General features: G+C 32.3%; 2 protein-coding genes across 2 annotated transcripts in view; both read left to right on the top strand.

Moving 5' to 3' along the window:
• Window positions 1-1,032: 1,032 nt before the first annotated feature.
• LOC134229242 (pyridoxal 5'-phosphate synthase subunit SNZERR-like) lies at window positions 1,033-4,466 on the top strand. The gene is made up of 6 exons (XM_062710948.1): window positions 1,033-1,151; window positions 1,325-1,405; window positions 1,782-1,902; window positions 2,192-2,338; window positions 2,938-3,120; window positions 3,245-4,466. Exons 1-6 carry the CDS (start codon window positions 1,083-1,085, stop codon window positions 3,520-3,522), a joined length of 879 nt encoding a protein of 292 aa, XP_062566932.1. The 5' UTR covers window positions 1,033-1,082; the 3' UTR covers window positions 3,523-4,466.
• Window positions 4,467-6,598: 2,132 nt separating this feature from the next.
• LOC134229241 (protein draper-like) overlaps window positions 6,599-17,030 on the top strand; it is a gene marked incomplete at its 3' end in the record, with an annotated part of 36,766 nt that continues 26,334 nt past the window's right edge. The window contains exons 1-4 of the mRNA XM_062710947.1: window positions 6,599-6,841; window positions 7,194-7,241; window positions 9,568-9,638; window positions 10,801-10,893. Coding sequence (XP_062566931.1) covers window positions 6,782-6,841; window positions 7,194-7,241; window positions 9,568-9,638; window positions 10,801-10,893 — 272 coding nt within the window. The remainder of the gene's footprint in view (window positions 6,842-7,193; window positions 7,242-9,567; window positions 9,639-10,800; window positions 10,894-17,030) is intronic.

Here is a 17,030-nt window from a genome sequence, read left to right as displayed (position 1 = left end):
GACATACATGTATAATATTACACATTTCAGACCCACTTCTACGAACAATTATAAGAAAATAATGGCATTGGATCGATTTCCTTCTTTCCAGCGAGTTAAATACTAACAGTACATGTATTTACAGCTACCTAAAATATCCAAAAGTATATTTTATGAATTTATACTTTTTTATTGTCTTGTAATGTTTTAAATTTTAATATGTGCACGTGGAAGTAAATGCAAAACTTTTCATGTTCTAAATTCAAAGTCTCCTTCAACTGCCAATTTTCTCGGAAGTATCAGCATAAAATAGTCTATAAACATATTACGACCCCCCCCCCCCCCCAAAAAAAAAAAAACCTAATAAAATCCAAGTAATAGATATTAAAGTGAAGATTTTATTTCGGATCTAGACGTAACTGCAAGTTAAGGGGTGAAAAAAATGAAAAGAAAATGTTTGTAATTTAGAGAACATTTGGAAAGAAATTCCCAGGCAATGTGGGGTTAATCTGAAAGGACAGATGATACAAACAAAAAATGGATGTTTGGATTGGTATATATTTTTTGGCCTAATTTCATTGCAAATGATGCAAATAATAAATTTCTAGAAAATAAAAGCAATTGTAAACCTTCTGTGATGTTCAAAAGTATGCACTTCTGAAACCATCCTTATTAATCTATACAAATATTTTTCACTTCAAATTCCTTTTTTGTGCAAATTTGAATAAAAAATTAAAAACTACGCGGTGAAAGTTATTAAATTTGCACATTTAAACATGACCCAACTTGTTATTTTTCAAATTCTTTGACAAAAGTTTGTTTGTATCATCTATCCTTAAAGGAATGAAACTTTTATTCATTCATAATAATAATCAGATTAGTCGAATCTAATGATAATCGTCTAGTCCTTATTTTTTATTTATTGATCTCAATATATGTGTCTTTTCCTGTTCTCATTGAATGAAAGGGAAGTATACTTTGTACTGGAATATCTAGTTCCGCTCGTAAATATATGAATCATAAGAATTTTAAGTAACTCTTTACATGTAGCTAGCTTGGTGTATTCTACAGGTACATTCAAGGTCAAAGCTGGTCTTGCTCAGATGGCAAAGGGAGGGATTATTATGGACGTCACGACAGCGGCGGAAGCACGCATCGCCGAGGAGGCGGGGGTAATGTTATGATGATCGTCAAATGCAATCATTTTAAGATAAATCCATTCAGTGTATAATTATACTGATACATCAATTTACAAGTTATATTTGTAGTCGTACATTCTAAATTTGAAATTGGTACTTAGGTGTAGAATGAGAAATATTGTAATAATTAATCTATAAACACTTAGGCTTGTGCTGTGATGGCTTTAGAAAGAGTTCCAGCTGATATTCGTCGTCAAGGAGGAGTTGCCCGGATGACAGATCCCAAGGTAACTCAATCAGTTTTTTCATCCTGGAGCTGGGCGTACGCCCACTTCTCTTGTTCTTTGGTAATGGTTCTGATGCCCCTGTAAAAAACTCCTAACACAGGTGTCTGGTTATTCTGTACAGCTGATAGATCATTACACACAAAATCAATCTATTGATATTTCACAGGTTTACTAATATTCCTGCCCTTCTGGTAGATTTTACATTTGTAAATTGTATTTAATAAAATGATTGATTACCGGTAAATAAGTTCTTACCTTTTCTCTGCTATTTGCATTGGCTCCTTTGACCTTTTCCCCTTTGTAATATAATCACGGTAGAGAACATAGAAAAGATTTTCGCCGTCATTAATTCTGAGTATGATTTTTTATGTTATAGTTAATCAAAGAAATCATTGCTGCCGTAACTATTCCTGTTATGGCGAAGTCGAGGATTGGTCATTTTGCCGAGGCCCAGATCCTGGAATCTCTTGGAGTCGATATGATCGACGAGTCTGAAGGTATACAGCAGTTATAGATTTTCCAGATGGACTCTGATTTGTGTGATTTGAATTTTAAAGTAAATGCCGTTTAAAAATCAATGTGTAAGAAATCGATCTAAACGGAGTGTTGTATTTATATCCCTTACAATGCAAGTAACTTCGAATGTCAGTATTTCAGAAACCACTAGTGCTAGCAAAGCCTTTGTAAGGATATGTGCCATTAATTTTGATTAAGCTTTTGATGTTGAATTTCTGGATAATTTTGATTTGTTTTTAATTTCTTTTAATGATACCTTTTCTCCATCAGTACTAACCCCAGCAGATGAAGTAAACCACATCAACAAACACGACTTCAAAGTCCCGTTCGTGTGTGGAGCACGAGATTTGGGCGAGGCTTTACGGAGAATCTCAGAAGGTGCCGCCATGATAAGGACGAAAGGAGAAGCAGGGACAGGTAGTTGAATTAAAATTTAAATTAATGTATTCAAACTAAGAACTAAAAATTAGAGAAAGATATTTGCAAAAATTAAGTAATAAATACTTGTAAAATGCACCCACGCTTCAACGTATCTTTCTCTCCGAATTAGTATTTCGATCTGCGTCTTTCCGAACCAGAGTTAATTTTTCGAACATTGTAGATTTTGAAAAAGGCTAGATCATAAAATCCTTCTTACTGGGCTTTTACGAGAAGGGCTGACATTTACAGATGACGGTTTACTTTGACATTTAAACATGTATCATTTACGGATGTACAGAATTGATGTTAGATAACAACATATTTCTAGTGGTCACAAGTATGGTGTTAGGGGTGTTAACATGTGAAGGCCGGGAGTAAAGGCGAGATAAATATTTATATCGTAAAAGAGCTTAGATACATTGTCCTAGTGTAGAAGTAAGCCGTTAACTGTAAAAGTCAGCGCTCATTGTAAAAGTCCACTGCTCCCCCAGAACTTTTCAACAATGACAACAATCTCATAATGTACTACACTTCAGTGGACCTTAATGTTTTAAATCTATCTTAATAGTTTAATGTTTAAAATTGTAATTCCATAGGTGACGTTTCACAGGCTGTAAAACACGCACGAACAATCAGCAAACAGATTAAAATGGCTCAGGCCATGGACTCAACTGAAATCTACAATTACGCAAAAGAACTCCGAGTTCCGGTGGAGCTGCTGAAGAAAACGGCGGAATTAGGCAGACTTCCTGTTGTCAATTTTGCTGCTGGGGGACTAGGTATACCTAAATACATACGTACATCTATAAAACTTTCATATCCTCGTATTTCTATGCCAAATTTACTTAGACACAAGAACATAGTAAACTTATTTTAAGACTAAAATTTCACTGCATGTTACAGCGACCCCTGCCGACGTCTCACTTATGATGCAGCTTGGTGTAGATGGAGTCTTTGTGGGGTCCGGAATCTTTAAGAGCAGTAACCCGCCGGTACGCGCTCTAGCCATGGCGCAGGCTGTCACGCATTACAAGGAACCTGCCACTTTGGCGCAAATCAGCTCTGGACTAGGGGAAGCCATGTTCGGGACGCCAGCGGCAGACATAGAACTGAAGAAAAAATTGGCGGGAATTCCAGCGGAAAAACAGGAGATCTGGAATTCCACTTTGGGCGTGAAATAAGAATTTCTGAGGAATATTTTTATGTTCTCATAGCATCGATAGTGTATGAATTTATCTGGTAACGCCATATTTGATTGATATGTTTGTATGGAAGTTCTATCTGTCTGTATGACTGTTCTGTTTGTATGAAGGCTTCGTTCCTCCGTATGAAAGCTGCGTCAGTCTTAGTGAACCTTCTGTCTAATGCTTGATTGAAACGTGCATGTAATGTACATCGAACACTTGATTTACTCTTATAATGAGTAATATTTGGGCGTGTTAGTGTGATATACATTCTTCACATCTATATTTTTTTTCTGATTCATACATGTCCTACGTTTTATAATCATGTGACTCGGGAAAAAAATGTTTAGAAATATTCTGCTTTACTCAGATACAATGTAATTTGCAAGCTTCGTGAATTTGTTCTTCAACGATGCAATTGTCTAATATGTAGTAAGGCAGTTTTGTAATATGTTTTGAAGACTAAGTAGCTTTAAGAACCCTCTCTACACTGCACACTAAAGAGTTCTGATTCTAAGGTATTTTCTGCAGTTAGAGTGATCTGCCCTTAGATACAAATTCTAAAAAATAGAAATTTACAATATATTTCTCAACTTGTAATGAGTTCTAGTATTCTTAACATTTTAAAAGCCATGATAAATTAACTGAATGTGTTATTTACATGTATTTTCTCTATTGAAGTAATTAACAGTGATTTCTATTCACTGATACTGTGTTGTCTTTGAACATTTTTCCCGGGGGTAAATGCCACGCACCATACAGTGAAAATAAAATAAATAAGCTCAATATTAACTCCTTTATACAATATATTTTTCTCAATGTCTAAAAAAATATTTGCACTTGTGTAGAGAGGGTCCTTAAATATATTATATGTATTTCATTTTTGTTGTCAAGCTGCTACTTAAATAACCTTAATTATATAATCAATTGGAAAGTGGAAATTGATTTGTTGTGCTATTGTATTCGTGTATTTTTTTCTTGGAGAAAAAAGAGAGAACTATACAAATGAAATGAACTCTGTCATGGAAATCGGGATCTTAATCGATTTTCTTAGCAAAGAGCTTTTAGGTGCCCAGGAAATAATTAAAAATCTCGGAGTAAGAAGGACTCCTCTTATACCTATAAATGATTCACAGAATCAAACACATATTGTCCCATTGCAAAACATGGTCACTGCCATTCTTTCTATTTAACCGAAGGTTATACTGATTTCTTATCCACATATCCTTATATACTACTGAATGAAAATACTTTCACAGATCCTTTAGTTCATAGTCCTATTGTGTACTTCCTATTTGACCTTTTGGTTTTGCCTTTATTTGTGGTCTCCCAGAGCAAAACATGAACTTTGCCATTCGTGCGAGGTATGAATTAGTGAGCTCAGTGCTCAAAGGATCTCTAGTTTTAAATGCCTTTTAAAAGATATAATTACTAACTTTAAAAAAACATGTAATGCTAATATGTTTCTGTGTCTTTTAAATGTTATTTTTAACGTTTTTTAAAAAGCAGAAAATTTTTCTAAAAAAATAATAATTTGTACATATTAAATCCATAACTGGGTTTCCCCTACTTGCACTTCAATACTTGGTCGAAACCGAAATAAAAGAAATTAAAAGTTACGTTAAAACAGAGGAGGAAGAAAAAAAACAACTGTCAGTGAGAATATTTGATTCAGGAAGCTTAAATATATATATATTGTACTTAGGATTCCCTACTTTAGGCAATAACAATTATAATTTCTAGGTTCTCAGGCCCTCCCTCATCTCTTCCAAGGTTTATTACTACATCAATATAATAAAAGCAACAAATCACCTCCCTCATCATTTTCTGAGGTTTTGTACAATGTAAAAAGCTGCCTCATCATACTTAGTCTAGTATTTCGGGGGCAATAAAAAAGTTTTTAAAAAAGACACCCTCCCTCAACATATTTCTTGAAAAAAAAAGCTCTGAGAGCCAAGGCATTCACTTTGCCTGGCCTTAAACAAGCACAATTATAAAGTCCGTTAAATTGAGGATAACGTGCCCTGGATTTGTTACTTTGCGCAATTTGAAACAGGAAGATGAAAAATAAAATTAGAGTTGTATAACGTGAATAAACTTAATCTTATTTTGGCGTAAAATGAAAAGGCGCTTTGAATAAATTTTGAAAGTAGATGGCGACAGGCTCTCGGGCACTCCTTTCCCTTTGCTCTCAGAATGACTTTTTCTGTAGTTTTAGCCCTACTGGTCTATGCAATTAAAAAATTGGCATAAACTTTTTACAATTCTTCTTCACGACAACAGGGTTGCTCAGAATATTTATAACCACTGTTTGAAAAGTAAGAGGATAAATAGTGATCAGGTGGATCGGGATGTCCGTTCGACTGTTACGCTTTGGGTTACTCATCTCTTATCCACAACTCCTCTTTTACCACTGAATGGAATTTAATGAAACTTTCACAGAATCTTTCGTATGCAGTGCCATCTTATTTTAATTTTATATGTTTCATTTATTTCGGGTTTCCCAGAGCGAAACATGGACTTTGCTATTATAATCAAATGGGAGACGGTATTATTTAGGGACTTCAGTGCTGTAATAGAACCTCTAGGTTTTATTCTGTAAAGGGAGGAGAATATGGAATAAAAAGAATTACCTTCAAGTTTATATTCTAGAATAAAACTTTCAATTTTTTTTAATGCTGGTAGGGTCTTAACACCATATTCTAATGTAGTAGTCCCAGTGCAGTAGATTAAAATCTTTACCTATAAAATATTGAGATTTCTCCCAATATTTCCCGATCATGACAGGCTCCTTACTCCACCTCTGATAAGGTCCGTGTTTCACGAAAATCCTTTGGGAAGTAGAAAATACAAAAAAATTCTTAAATTTGAACTTGTTTACATACCTCTTTTAAATTGTTTGTAAACAAGTGGTCTAAAAGTCTCTTTGCATGTAAATGTTATTTTTTAAATAGATTTTAACACCTCTTCCGCAGCACACAATCTTTTTATGTCTCTTCCGCTTTTTGTCAAATCATATTATATTTGCTCTACATTTCTTCAACTTATTGGAGTTGCGCAATAAAGGAATGCCAGTGAATAATCTATCCTTCTATAAAAAACATGCGTGCAAATGGATAAGCTCGACGATGACTTGAGAATGTTACGTACTGTATTAGACAATTCTTAATCTTATGCTCGACTCAATGTAGTCAATCTTTTATTCGTCTTGTGGAGTGAGAAATGTAAATATATTAGTAAGGTAATCTCCCTTTAAATGCGCCAACCCGGAAGTAAAATTATTTTTGTTGGAATGACAGTGACAATGAAGGGGATGGTAAGTTTTTAAATCAAAAGCTTTGAATTGATAATATTGAATCGGTCATTTTCCCTGTTTGTCGGTAATTTTGTGAATTTGTGCAAAAAAGGGTCAGAACTTAATTAACCTGTGCACGTGTCTATAAATGATCGAAGTAAAATGTATTAAACGGAATATATTGTTCGTTACATTTTGTGATCGATCACTTTAGATTGCGTTTGTTGTTTTCTAAGCATCTTTTCGAGAATTAATCATTCAAATTGAATAGCGAGCAATTGCACGTGGAACACAAAAAGAGTATTGCAAAAACTTGCAAATACCCGCAACGGTGTCTGTTAAGTTCATTAACTAGGATGTATATTTTATGTAGATATCGCTTACTTTATCAGTGATGCTCATCATGGAAATGAAGTTCATGGTAAGTTTTTTTTTAATATCACCTTCCTTGTAGAAACTTGCTTTCCTGCATGTATGTTATTTATACATGTATGTATATGGTAATAAATAGGGCTAAAATTGTTTGAAAAACACACACAGCTCAAAACATCTGAAAATAGTACAACTTAAAAAATAAAGAATTTTAAATCCCCAAGAAAGAAGGTGAAAACTTATTCGGTATATTAAGATTTCTTTCAAGCTCGGTAATACAATTCGTATGTGGCATTGTGGTAGGGCGATCGCTTTTTGATCGGGCCCAGGTTCTATTCTCGCAATTATCATATCTACATGTAAATCGCGATAAAGGCCAAGTTTACGGGAACAAATTCATTTGATATTGTTTACAAGCATTGAATTGTTATTTCCTGATGTCGTTAATCCTATAACTTCTGGTCGTGCGACCAAACTGAATAAAATACTTATATTTACGTCCTGAAATTTACACTCTTCATTATTGTCGTTGTTCTTCATCATAAATATATATAATAGTGCATATCAGAACTGGTGTTCTAAGTAACGCAACTGGATATGTTAAGAGGGGAAAGAATGACAAATTGATTTTAAACGCATGTAGATTATACCCAACATGAACAAGACTTAAAAGCAACTTGAATCACTTTCCTCACTTTAATAGCATAAGCATCGACACAAAATATATAAACAATCACATGTACACTACTACAATTTGGCTCCTCGATGCTACTCGACTAACAGCCCAGCAGGTTGATCAGGTATAGAGTGAAGGGTAGGGGAGCCCTGAGGGAGCTGCAGTCTTATATATAGAGGATTCCTCAAGTTTTATTGACTCGGAGAGGGTCAAAAATACATATCTTGCTGTGTATTCTACCTTGCAGTCATAGGCGTCGGAACCGGGGGGGGCTAGGGGGGGCTTAGCCCCCCCACTTTTTTTCCAAATATATACTTAGTATAGACATTGAACATATCTTCGTAAGTTTAGCCCCCCACTTTCGACAGATACCGTCTTAGTATAGGTTAAAATTGGGAAAAGTGTTGGTATTTGGAAGAAAATTTTTGGTACTGGAGTTCGAACCTAGCCCCCCCCCCCCTTTTTGCTTGTCAGGTTTTTTTTTGGAGGTACAAAAAATTTTTTCTTACACTTAGCCCCCCCACTTTCAATTTGCTTCCGACGCCAATGGCCAGTGACAAGGTTTAGTGTGTTTCATAGGGTATTAAGTAATGTAGATTCTTATGATGGATTTCATAAAGAAAATCTTACGCAGTAAATATGTTTACAAGTATTACTTTAAGTCATGTGATGAGGAAGCTTGAACTAAATCATTTAGTAGAAGAAAGGAGTTTATAAAACAAACATTTGTAAGTCAGGTTTTATATAGCTTATATTATATTAGGTTTTATAAAGACTAAATTTTGTTTTGAACCTTATCTAGATATTCTTACAAACAATCAACATAGATCAGTTTTAACAAAGTTAAGAATATCGGCCCACAGGCTTAAAATTGAAATTGGACGTTACCAAAAAATACCTAGAGAGGAACGAATTTGTTCACTTTGTCATCACAACGAGATTCAGGATGAAATTCATTTTCTCCTTGTATGTCCTCATCTTAATGTACAAAGACTTGAACTCATAAATATTTGTAAAATTAAATGTAAAAATTTTCAGTCTCTATCTTATAATAATCAATTTTATTGGCTCATGACTAATGAAGACCCAGACATCCTTAGATCACTTGCTGGATTCCTTAGTAATTTACCTTAATTGAAGATATTGTGATAAGCATAAAAAAATTATATACCTCTTTCCCAGTTTCTTGCCTTTAACTATATATATATATATATATGTATAAATTATATATATTTGTATGTAACTTACAATACGATACATGTATGTATATTCAGTATATCTCTTATATACTTTTTTTTGTTTTTGTTTTTTTTAACAATTGCTCTTTATTTGTAATATCATCATCATGCTTGTTCTATCATTTGGATCCTCCTCCTATTTGTAAATCTTTTTGCTCCTCCGGGGGCCCAAATTGGATTAATAAAATCTTGTATCTTGTATCTTGTATAGCATATATTGCAAAAAATTTCTAATAGGTTATCTTTATAAACTTAACTACACATTAGTATGTCTTGTTTATATAATCCCTGATTCATTCACTCATGCAGTGATTTCATTAAAACACTACATGATTACTGTTTATAGTTCATGGACTTACATGTATATATGTAATATTGATATTTGATTTCTCATTGATAATAACAATGTGACTTCATCTTTTTAACTGACATAATTCAGCTATAGTAGTTATTTTTTTTAGGTATTTTTTTGCATTACCCCCGGGATTGCTGTACAGGACAATCAGAATACGACCTGTCTGTTTAATGTCAGGTGAGTAGTGGGACATGTAAAAAGAATTAAACCACTAAAAGTTCAGATACCCTGTACAACCAGTCTGTAAATCAAGTAAAAACCGTTAAGAAAATAGTGATACGTAACACGGTCAAGATTTAAATTAATCAGACCCATGGAATATAGGGATACCCAAGCCCAACTCGAGAAGTGAAGGGAATGAACAACTCGTGCTGTTAAATCAAGGCAAGAAGCAAATCACAAGTAAGGAGTCAGGTGCCTATAAGGAATAAGCATTGGTCTACATGTACATGTACCATGAGCCTTGTGTATTTGACCAGATTAAAGGATTAATCCATAAATAGACAAATTGATCTAAAACGACGTCCTCTCGTTTATTGGGAACAGTAATTTATAATACATGTACAGAACTGCAAAAGACAGTATGAAATTGTTGAAAACAACGAAACATCAACTTATTTATCAACAATCTGCTGTAGCTCAGGCTATGTACCGGATAGGTTGCCAGCCGTAAACACCATATGCGAGCAAGTAATACTAGATTGTTGATAATAAATAGAGAAAATTGACTAGTTAAAATCATTCCAGTTGTCTCATAATTCAGTTGTTAATCGTCTTTTAGCTTGTATTGTCACGTCAGTAATAAACGTCGATATTTTAAACTGTTAAATTTAATCTAAATCAAGAATTTTCCTCTTCCAAAGTTTTCTTTCAAAAAAAGCTTTGTAAATGTTTTTGAGTAAATTTTGCTTCAAAAATATTATTTTTCTTTATTGTTCCAACTATCTGATTGGCTCAAACTAGATCACATGATCAAGTATAGAAAGTGTTAAAGACTGAATGTTGCTATTTTAAAAATTTATTATAAACCTGCAGTTTCTAAAATTAGAAACGTTCTTCTGTGAGGCAACGATAGTGCTGACGTCACATTGATCTTTATAAACTGGATATGTTTCTAAAAACAGGCCTCAAGACCAAATACTTAAATTTGCAATTATTTTTAATTGTTAAAATTATTGCAAAACTTATTATACATGTATTTTGAAATTTTTACTTAAAGGCTGTTGTATATACGTTTATGATCTTGAGTGTTGTACCTCTTGAAAATTGGCATATATTACATGCGATATGTAGTATATTCCGTGACTTGAACTCATATACTTGCACCATTATTTTTCAGCGTGCCGAGGGCTTCAGTCACCTATTTTATGGATCGATGCTCAAGAAAAACTACGACCTTGGGGTGGTGGTGGAAGAGAAAAGTTGTAGAAAGGTAAATATTCCTTTTATGAATCATTGAGGCTTACTTCATAATATTTCATATCATTTCTCCACTGCTCGTTCGTTGTGCTCGTTCTGAAAACTAACAAACACTTCGTACATTTAAGAAATAAAGTACGCGTTTTCTTGAATAACACGGACAAGGGGCTAAAAAGATAAATGCAGTTTTACACACACTTTATATGCAAAATACATGTACATGTGTAATCTAAATATCTGGGTTATAAATACGCGTTGGTCATGTGATCAAATCCCATTAAGCCAGAAGGGCTTTATGGTAGATTTGATCTCATTATAACACGTTTTTTCATCGAGATAAAAGTAAAACAGGAAAACAATCGCAAATGTAAATATTTTGAAAAATTGAATTATGGAGAAGTTTATTTAGAAACCTTATTTTTCATTTTCCACACGTAAGTCTAAGGATTTTACACAATAAGCTGAATATGATAACATTTAATCTGTATATAAATCACTTAAGTCTGTGAATTTTAATCTGTAAAATTTACACTTTAATCAGTAAATTTTGCATTTTGAATGTTTGAATGTTATAGAGAAAATGTGTATTATTTACAAATTCATTTCGATTCGTCATAAATAAATAAAATGTTTGGAGAAAACGATCAATCTCAAAGGCCCATTCAAATCAGCAGGCATGCTTATGAAAATTTCCTAAGATGTGTCTTAAGACACGTCTTAGAATATTTCTTAGGACATGACTTAGGAGTATCTGAAGATTATCTTATGATGTAAAACGAAAGCATCTTAGGAATATCCTAAGTTAAGATGTCGTAGATTCCATCTAGTCACTTTCTTTTTTTTTCATTTTTGTAAAATGAACACTACACTAAGTTCCTATTTCAAGTTTCCATCATAAACATTAGCTAATGTAGGGGGTGGGGATCTACTGACTACAGTTGTTGTTATACAGAGAAATATATCGAGAAACAGCGCATTTTTGTGCGCAATAAATATGGGTGGCACTGTAGTTTTCTGGGCGTCCATTTCAAATTTTTCAGGCCAGCAAGCTAAAGAACTACTGCTAATTTATATACGATAAGTACATTTTCATTTCATAGTTATTTGTATTTATGGATAAGTAAATAAGAATAGTAATACTTATGACAAAACATCATTTCTTGTCGCGGTTTGTCCCAAGTTGATGAACAAATCTCTCTCTCTCTGTCGGAAGGGAAAAGGAAGGTACACTTTACATAGAATTTCATTAAATTTTTCCTATGGTGTTTCTCGGTGGCCTTTATCATTAACACCGGCTACTACCAATACACGCAACAGGTGCAATACACATGTATTAAATCCTTAACTTGCAGTTTACGTGATTTTAAAGGTACTACCATGTGACTGCATCCTCCTACCCCCCTCCACCCAAATAAAAGTATAATTACTGATACATTTTTATCTATTATCTATTGCGTAAGGGCTTAAATAATCTTCAATGTGTTGACCTTTAAGGTGTCTTCCCACTTAGCCAAAATTCTCAAATTGATACAGGTGACTGGTTTTGGCTAAGTGGGAATGGTGTACAGGTAAGGGCAGGGAGAGAACAAAAGAAATTAATTACAAGTGACCTATAGTCTGTTTTAGAATGACCAGTGCTATGAATTATTTTAAATTCTTTATTTATTATATTTGATTCTTGTTAAAATTAATTAAATTGTCTTTTTGTAATTCTTGATGACATTTTTTTAAAAAAATTTTTTAAAAATATTTTTTCAATTCTAATTTTGTTTTTTAAATTTTTTTTATTCTAAGAAGAAACCTCCCCTGCCATTCTCCAGGAAATCCACCTGTACTTGCACGTTCGCCGTACTTAATAAAGTGATGTATAGTATCTGTTTTGTTTTTTTTTCTTCATTAGAATTAGAAAAAAAGAGAGCATTTAATGAATGATAATTGCTTTAATCCTAGGATTTCAAACGGAATTAATGTCAATTATTTCCTTTCTGGATACATTAATTACATCAATTATTAAGTAGATACCAACTTAGGCAAAACATCACAGGGCACTTTTGTTAATTTAATCACTAACTGCATTTTGTTTATTTATCTCTGGTTTGATAATTATCAACAATTTTTTTCTGTAAAAACTTTATACAAAATATACAAAATATAATCTATGATAGAGGAATTGCTAAATCAACTATTTCTTAAATATTTCTATATAGATTTTTAATCTTAAGATCTTTAATCCTAGGATTTCAAACGGAATTAATGTCAATTATTTCCTTTCTGGATACATTAATTACATCAATTATTAAGTAGATACCAACTTAGGCAAAACATCACAGGGCACTTTTGTTTATTTAATCACTAACTGCATTTTGTTTATTTATCTCTGGTTTGATAATTATCAACAATTTTTTTCTGTAAAAACTTTATACAAAATATACAAAATATAATCTATGATAGAGGAATTGCTAAATTAACTATTTCTTAAATATTTCTATATAGATTTTTATCTATTCATTAACTATTTTTTTTTATTAATGTATAACTAATTCCTTTTTTTCTTTTTTAATTTCTTTCTTCACCATTTTTATTTAATATCTATTTTTTGTTTTTTTAAACTTTTTTATTCATTTATTGAATTATTTTTAAATGTGTCTAGAATTAGGGAGTGAAAGTTAATTGATTGACCAATGCTTTAAAGTGGAGAAATTCTCCCCAAAAGCGCGCAAAAAATATTGCGCCGTAAATTTCACCTTTTTTGCATTACAGGATCTGTAGCGTTATGGTCAAAGACAAAATAAATAACCATAACGCTATAGATCTGCAGCTAGAAAATTGCATATTTTGAGCAATATTTCACTGACCCTAACTTTTTCATTATTTTAAAATACACGAAGCATTCGACCGATCAGCACTTAAACGGACGTGGACACAGTTTCAGCTAAAATCTCCAAATTTAATTTTCCGTGATTACAAATATTTAATAGATAATTCTAATGATCATCAAAGATTTGAGTATCAGTTATCGAGATACAAGACAGATTCAGAGCTCCAAACCTTTGTTATGTAAACAGGGGCTGTGTCATTTTTTGTTTACATACTAGGTTAATATTCTAAATATATATTTCGTTATATATATAAAAGTAGATATTTTCAATAAAGACCTTAATTCTAAATACGATTAGACAATTTCTAGTGATTTGCTGATTTTCATTTCGTTATAAATAACATACATATCAGCAATTCTACGCATCTGATGTGAAAAACGAGTATAATATAAACATACATTCATAACTTATTTAATACTGCAAATATCAGAAAAAATCTTGCAGTGTTAAAAAGAGAAAATAATCACGATTAATTAATATACAGATAAGTTTTTGATGGGTTGTACAAGGTTTTTGCAAGCCCGATTAAAAAATTTTTGTACTATGCGAACAATTTTGCCATGGTCTAAATCAATTCGGGGTTGTTTTTTGGGGTTCAGCATTTTTTAACAGTCTTAGGATAAATGGAAAAAATTGAATATTAGTAATTACTCCCTAACCCCACCCCATCCCTCCAAAAATCCTTAAAATTGATTAAAAACGACAAATATACAACATGCTCATAATTTTCAACAATTTAATTTAATTTTTAAGAATATTTAAAGATGAAAAAAAAAAATAAAAAAATAAAAAAAATAAAAAAAAAATAATAAAAAAATAAACAGAATGAAACTCATTCTTGAATAATTGGACAATCTAGCATGATTTTGCTGTATTTCATTGTCATCGCCACGGCAATAATATTTTTAAAATCATTTTAAAAAACTACACAATACCTGCTTTCAGAAATATATACATTTGTATGTACAAAAATTACAATAAATACCCCAGGAAATGCATTTAAATCTAGAAAATGATTTCTCTAGAAAAGCTTAAAATTATTGCCTTGAAATGGGTTAAGTTCTGGAGATTTTGATACAAGGAATTATTATTGCCTATTTAGATTTTCAATACCCCATAAACCACAAATATTATCTTTTTTTTAATTGTAAAAAGGTTACATAATAATTTATACGCATTAATTTGTATGATTTGTTCAATGATGAATATTATTCAAACCATTTTATGTAAAATAAGATTACAAGTATTTATTGCCATGAAGCTTAAGCGTATCTTTAATATCCACTTTTCATTTCTTGTGTGTACAATCTAAACTATTTTTAACAAAATGATTTTGCAAATGACCAGTGACAAGGCATATTTATTTACGAATTTAATTTCATTTTTATTAGCTCTACTGGTCAGAGACCAGCAGGCATGTTCACGAAGCTATCTTAGGACCACGGTGTGTCCTAAGAACGTCTTAGGAAATATCCTTTAGTCTTAAGTCAGTTTCTCGAAGTTTTCCTAAATTTAGGAACTTTCCTAAGTTTGTCCTAACTTTAGGACAACATAAAACCTGACCTAAGATCATCCTAAGTTTGTTGTGATGCATACGATTTTGCACATTGCAAGTATAAGCAACAGTTTCTTGTTTGTCAGCAGTCTCTGTATTCTTCAGCTGATGATTTACGCAAATAATTAAATAAGAAGTGTTACCCACAAACCTCCTCTTTGCAACATAATTTACAATATTTTATGATTAAAAAAAATTGCAAACTTTAAAATATACTGAGTTCACATGTACATGTAGATGGATTTCCTTTTTTAAAGTTATGTAATTTTTCCCTCTAAATATGTCTCCAACATTTCATATTTATTTATAAATATTTAAGAAACAAGAGTTCATCGTAAATTAGGATGTCCTAACTTAAGATGTTCCTAATTAACCGTCGAGATACATCTTAGGATGTTCCTAAGTTTCGTCCTATGCCATATCTTAGGGAAAATCTTAGGAATAATCTTAGGATAAATCTTAGGAATGTTTCATGCGATAGTAATGCGTCCGTTGTCCGTCTGTCTGTCTGTAAACAATTTTTCAAATTGCTACTCCTACAGTATTGGTCTGATTTCAATATAATTTGGTACACAAGTAGACTTCACAAAGATACATAATACTGTATATCGGTTCTTTGATTTCGATGAACGGTTTTACCGTGGTTACTCAAAATAGAATTTTCTGTGAAATACTTTTGAACTGCTACTCTTCCTACAGTTTTGGTTTGATTTCAATTTAACTTGGCACACAAGTAGACTACACTAAGATACATATTTCTGTATATCGGTTTTTGATTTCGATGAACAGTGTTGCCGTGGTTACTAAAAAAAGAAATTTCTTTGAAATACTTTTAAATTGCTACTCCTCCTACAGTTTTGATCTGACCTCAATATAACTTGTCACACTAGTAGACTACACGAAGATACATAATTCTGCCTATCGGTTTTCGATTTCGATGAACAGTGTTGTCGTGGTTACTAAAAATAGATATTTCTGTGTAATTCTTTTAAATTGGTACTCTTCCTGTAGTTTTAGTCTGATTTCAATATAACCTGGTACACAAGTAGACTACACGAAGATACATTATATTATATGTATCCGTTCTTGATTTCGATGAACGGTGTTGCCATGATTACTAAAAATATAAATTTCTGTGAAACACTTTTAAGGAGGCTCATTACACCACTTTTTGATGACGTACTACACAAAAAAATAAACCTCCATTGTGTCGACCGGTTTGCTCAGGGGACGAGTTGTATAGGTACCTCTATAATATGACCCTGACCTTTAAAACGCTTTAAAAATAGATGAAACATGCGGTGTTGTAAATAGTGAAAACAAAGTAACGGATTCGTTATGCATAAACCAAGAAGAATTGCTTTTAGGCAGAAACAAAAGAAAGCAACAGTCAAATCTTCGCCAAACAAGTAATGTCAATTTCATAGCCATGCATGCAGTGAACTCTATCAATCACTGACATGTATGTATGGAGGAAATTTGAGTTAAAATCTACAACCTTGTTGAAATTAAAATTTTATTTAATTGCGCTATTTACTGTGTTGGTGTTCATTTATATATTTGTTTTATTGATTTAAATGTATACTCTGGCAATTTAAAGCTTTATTCTGAATTTTAGATGTAATGTCAAACGTTCCATAGTGTTTTGAGTCTTGGCTAATTAGGAAAGATAACTCTTGAAAGTGGACTTTTTATACCAAATATTTTTTAAATTGG

Source organism: Saccostrea cucullata, unplaced genomic scaffold (genome assembly GCF_032062105.1).
Source record: "Saccostrea cucullata isolate Sc308-1 unplaced genomic scaffold, CSIRO_AGI_Scuc_v1 ctg4909, whole genome shotgun sequence".
In the NCBI taxonomy this organism is placed as follows: Eukaryota; Metazoa; Mollusca; class Bivalvia; order Ostreida; family Ostreidae; genus Saccostrea; species Saccostrea cuccullata.
The sequence above is the reverse complement of the archived record's forward strand: the minus strand, read 5'-3'. Positions and strand labels throughout refer to the sequence as shown.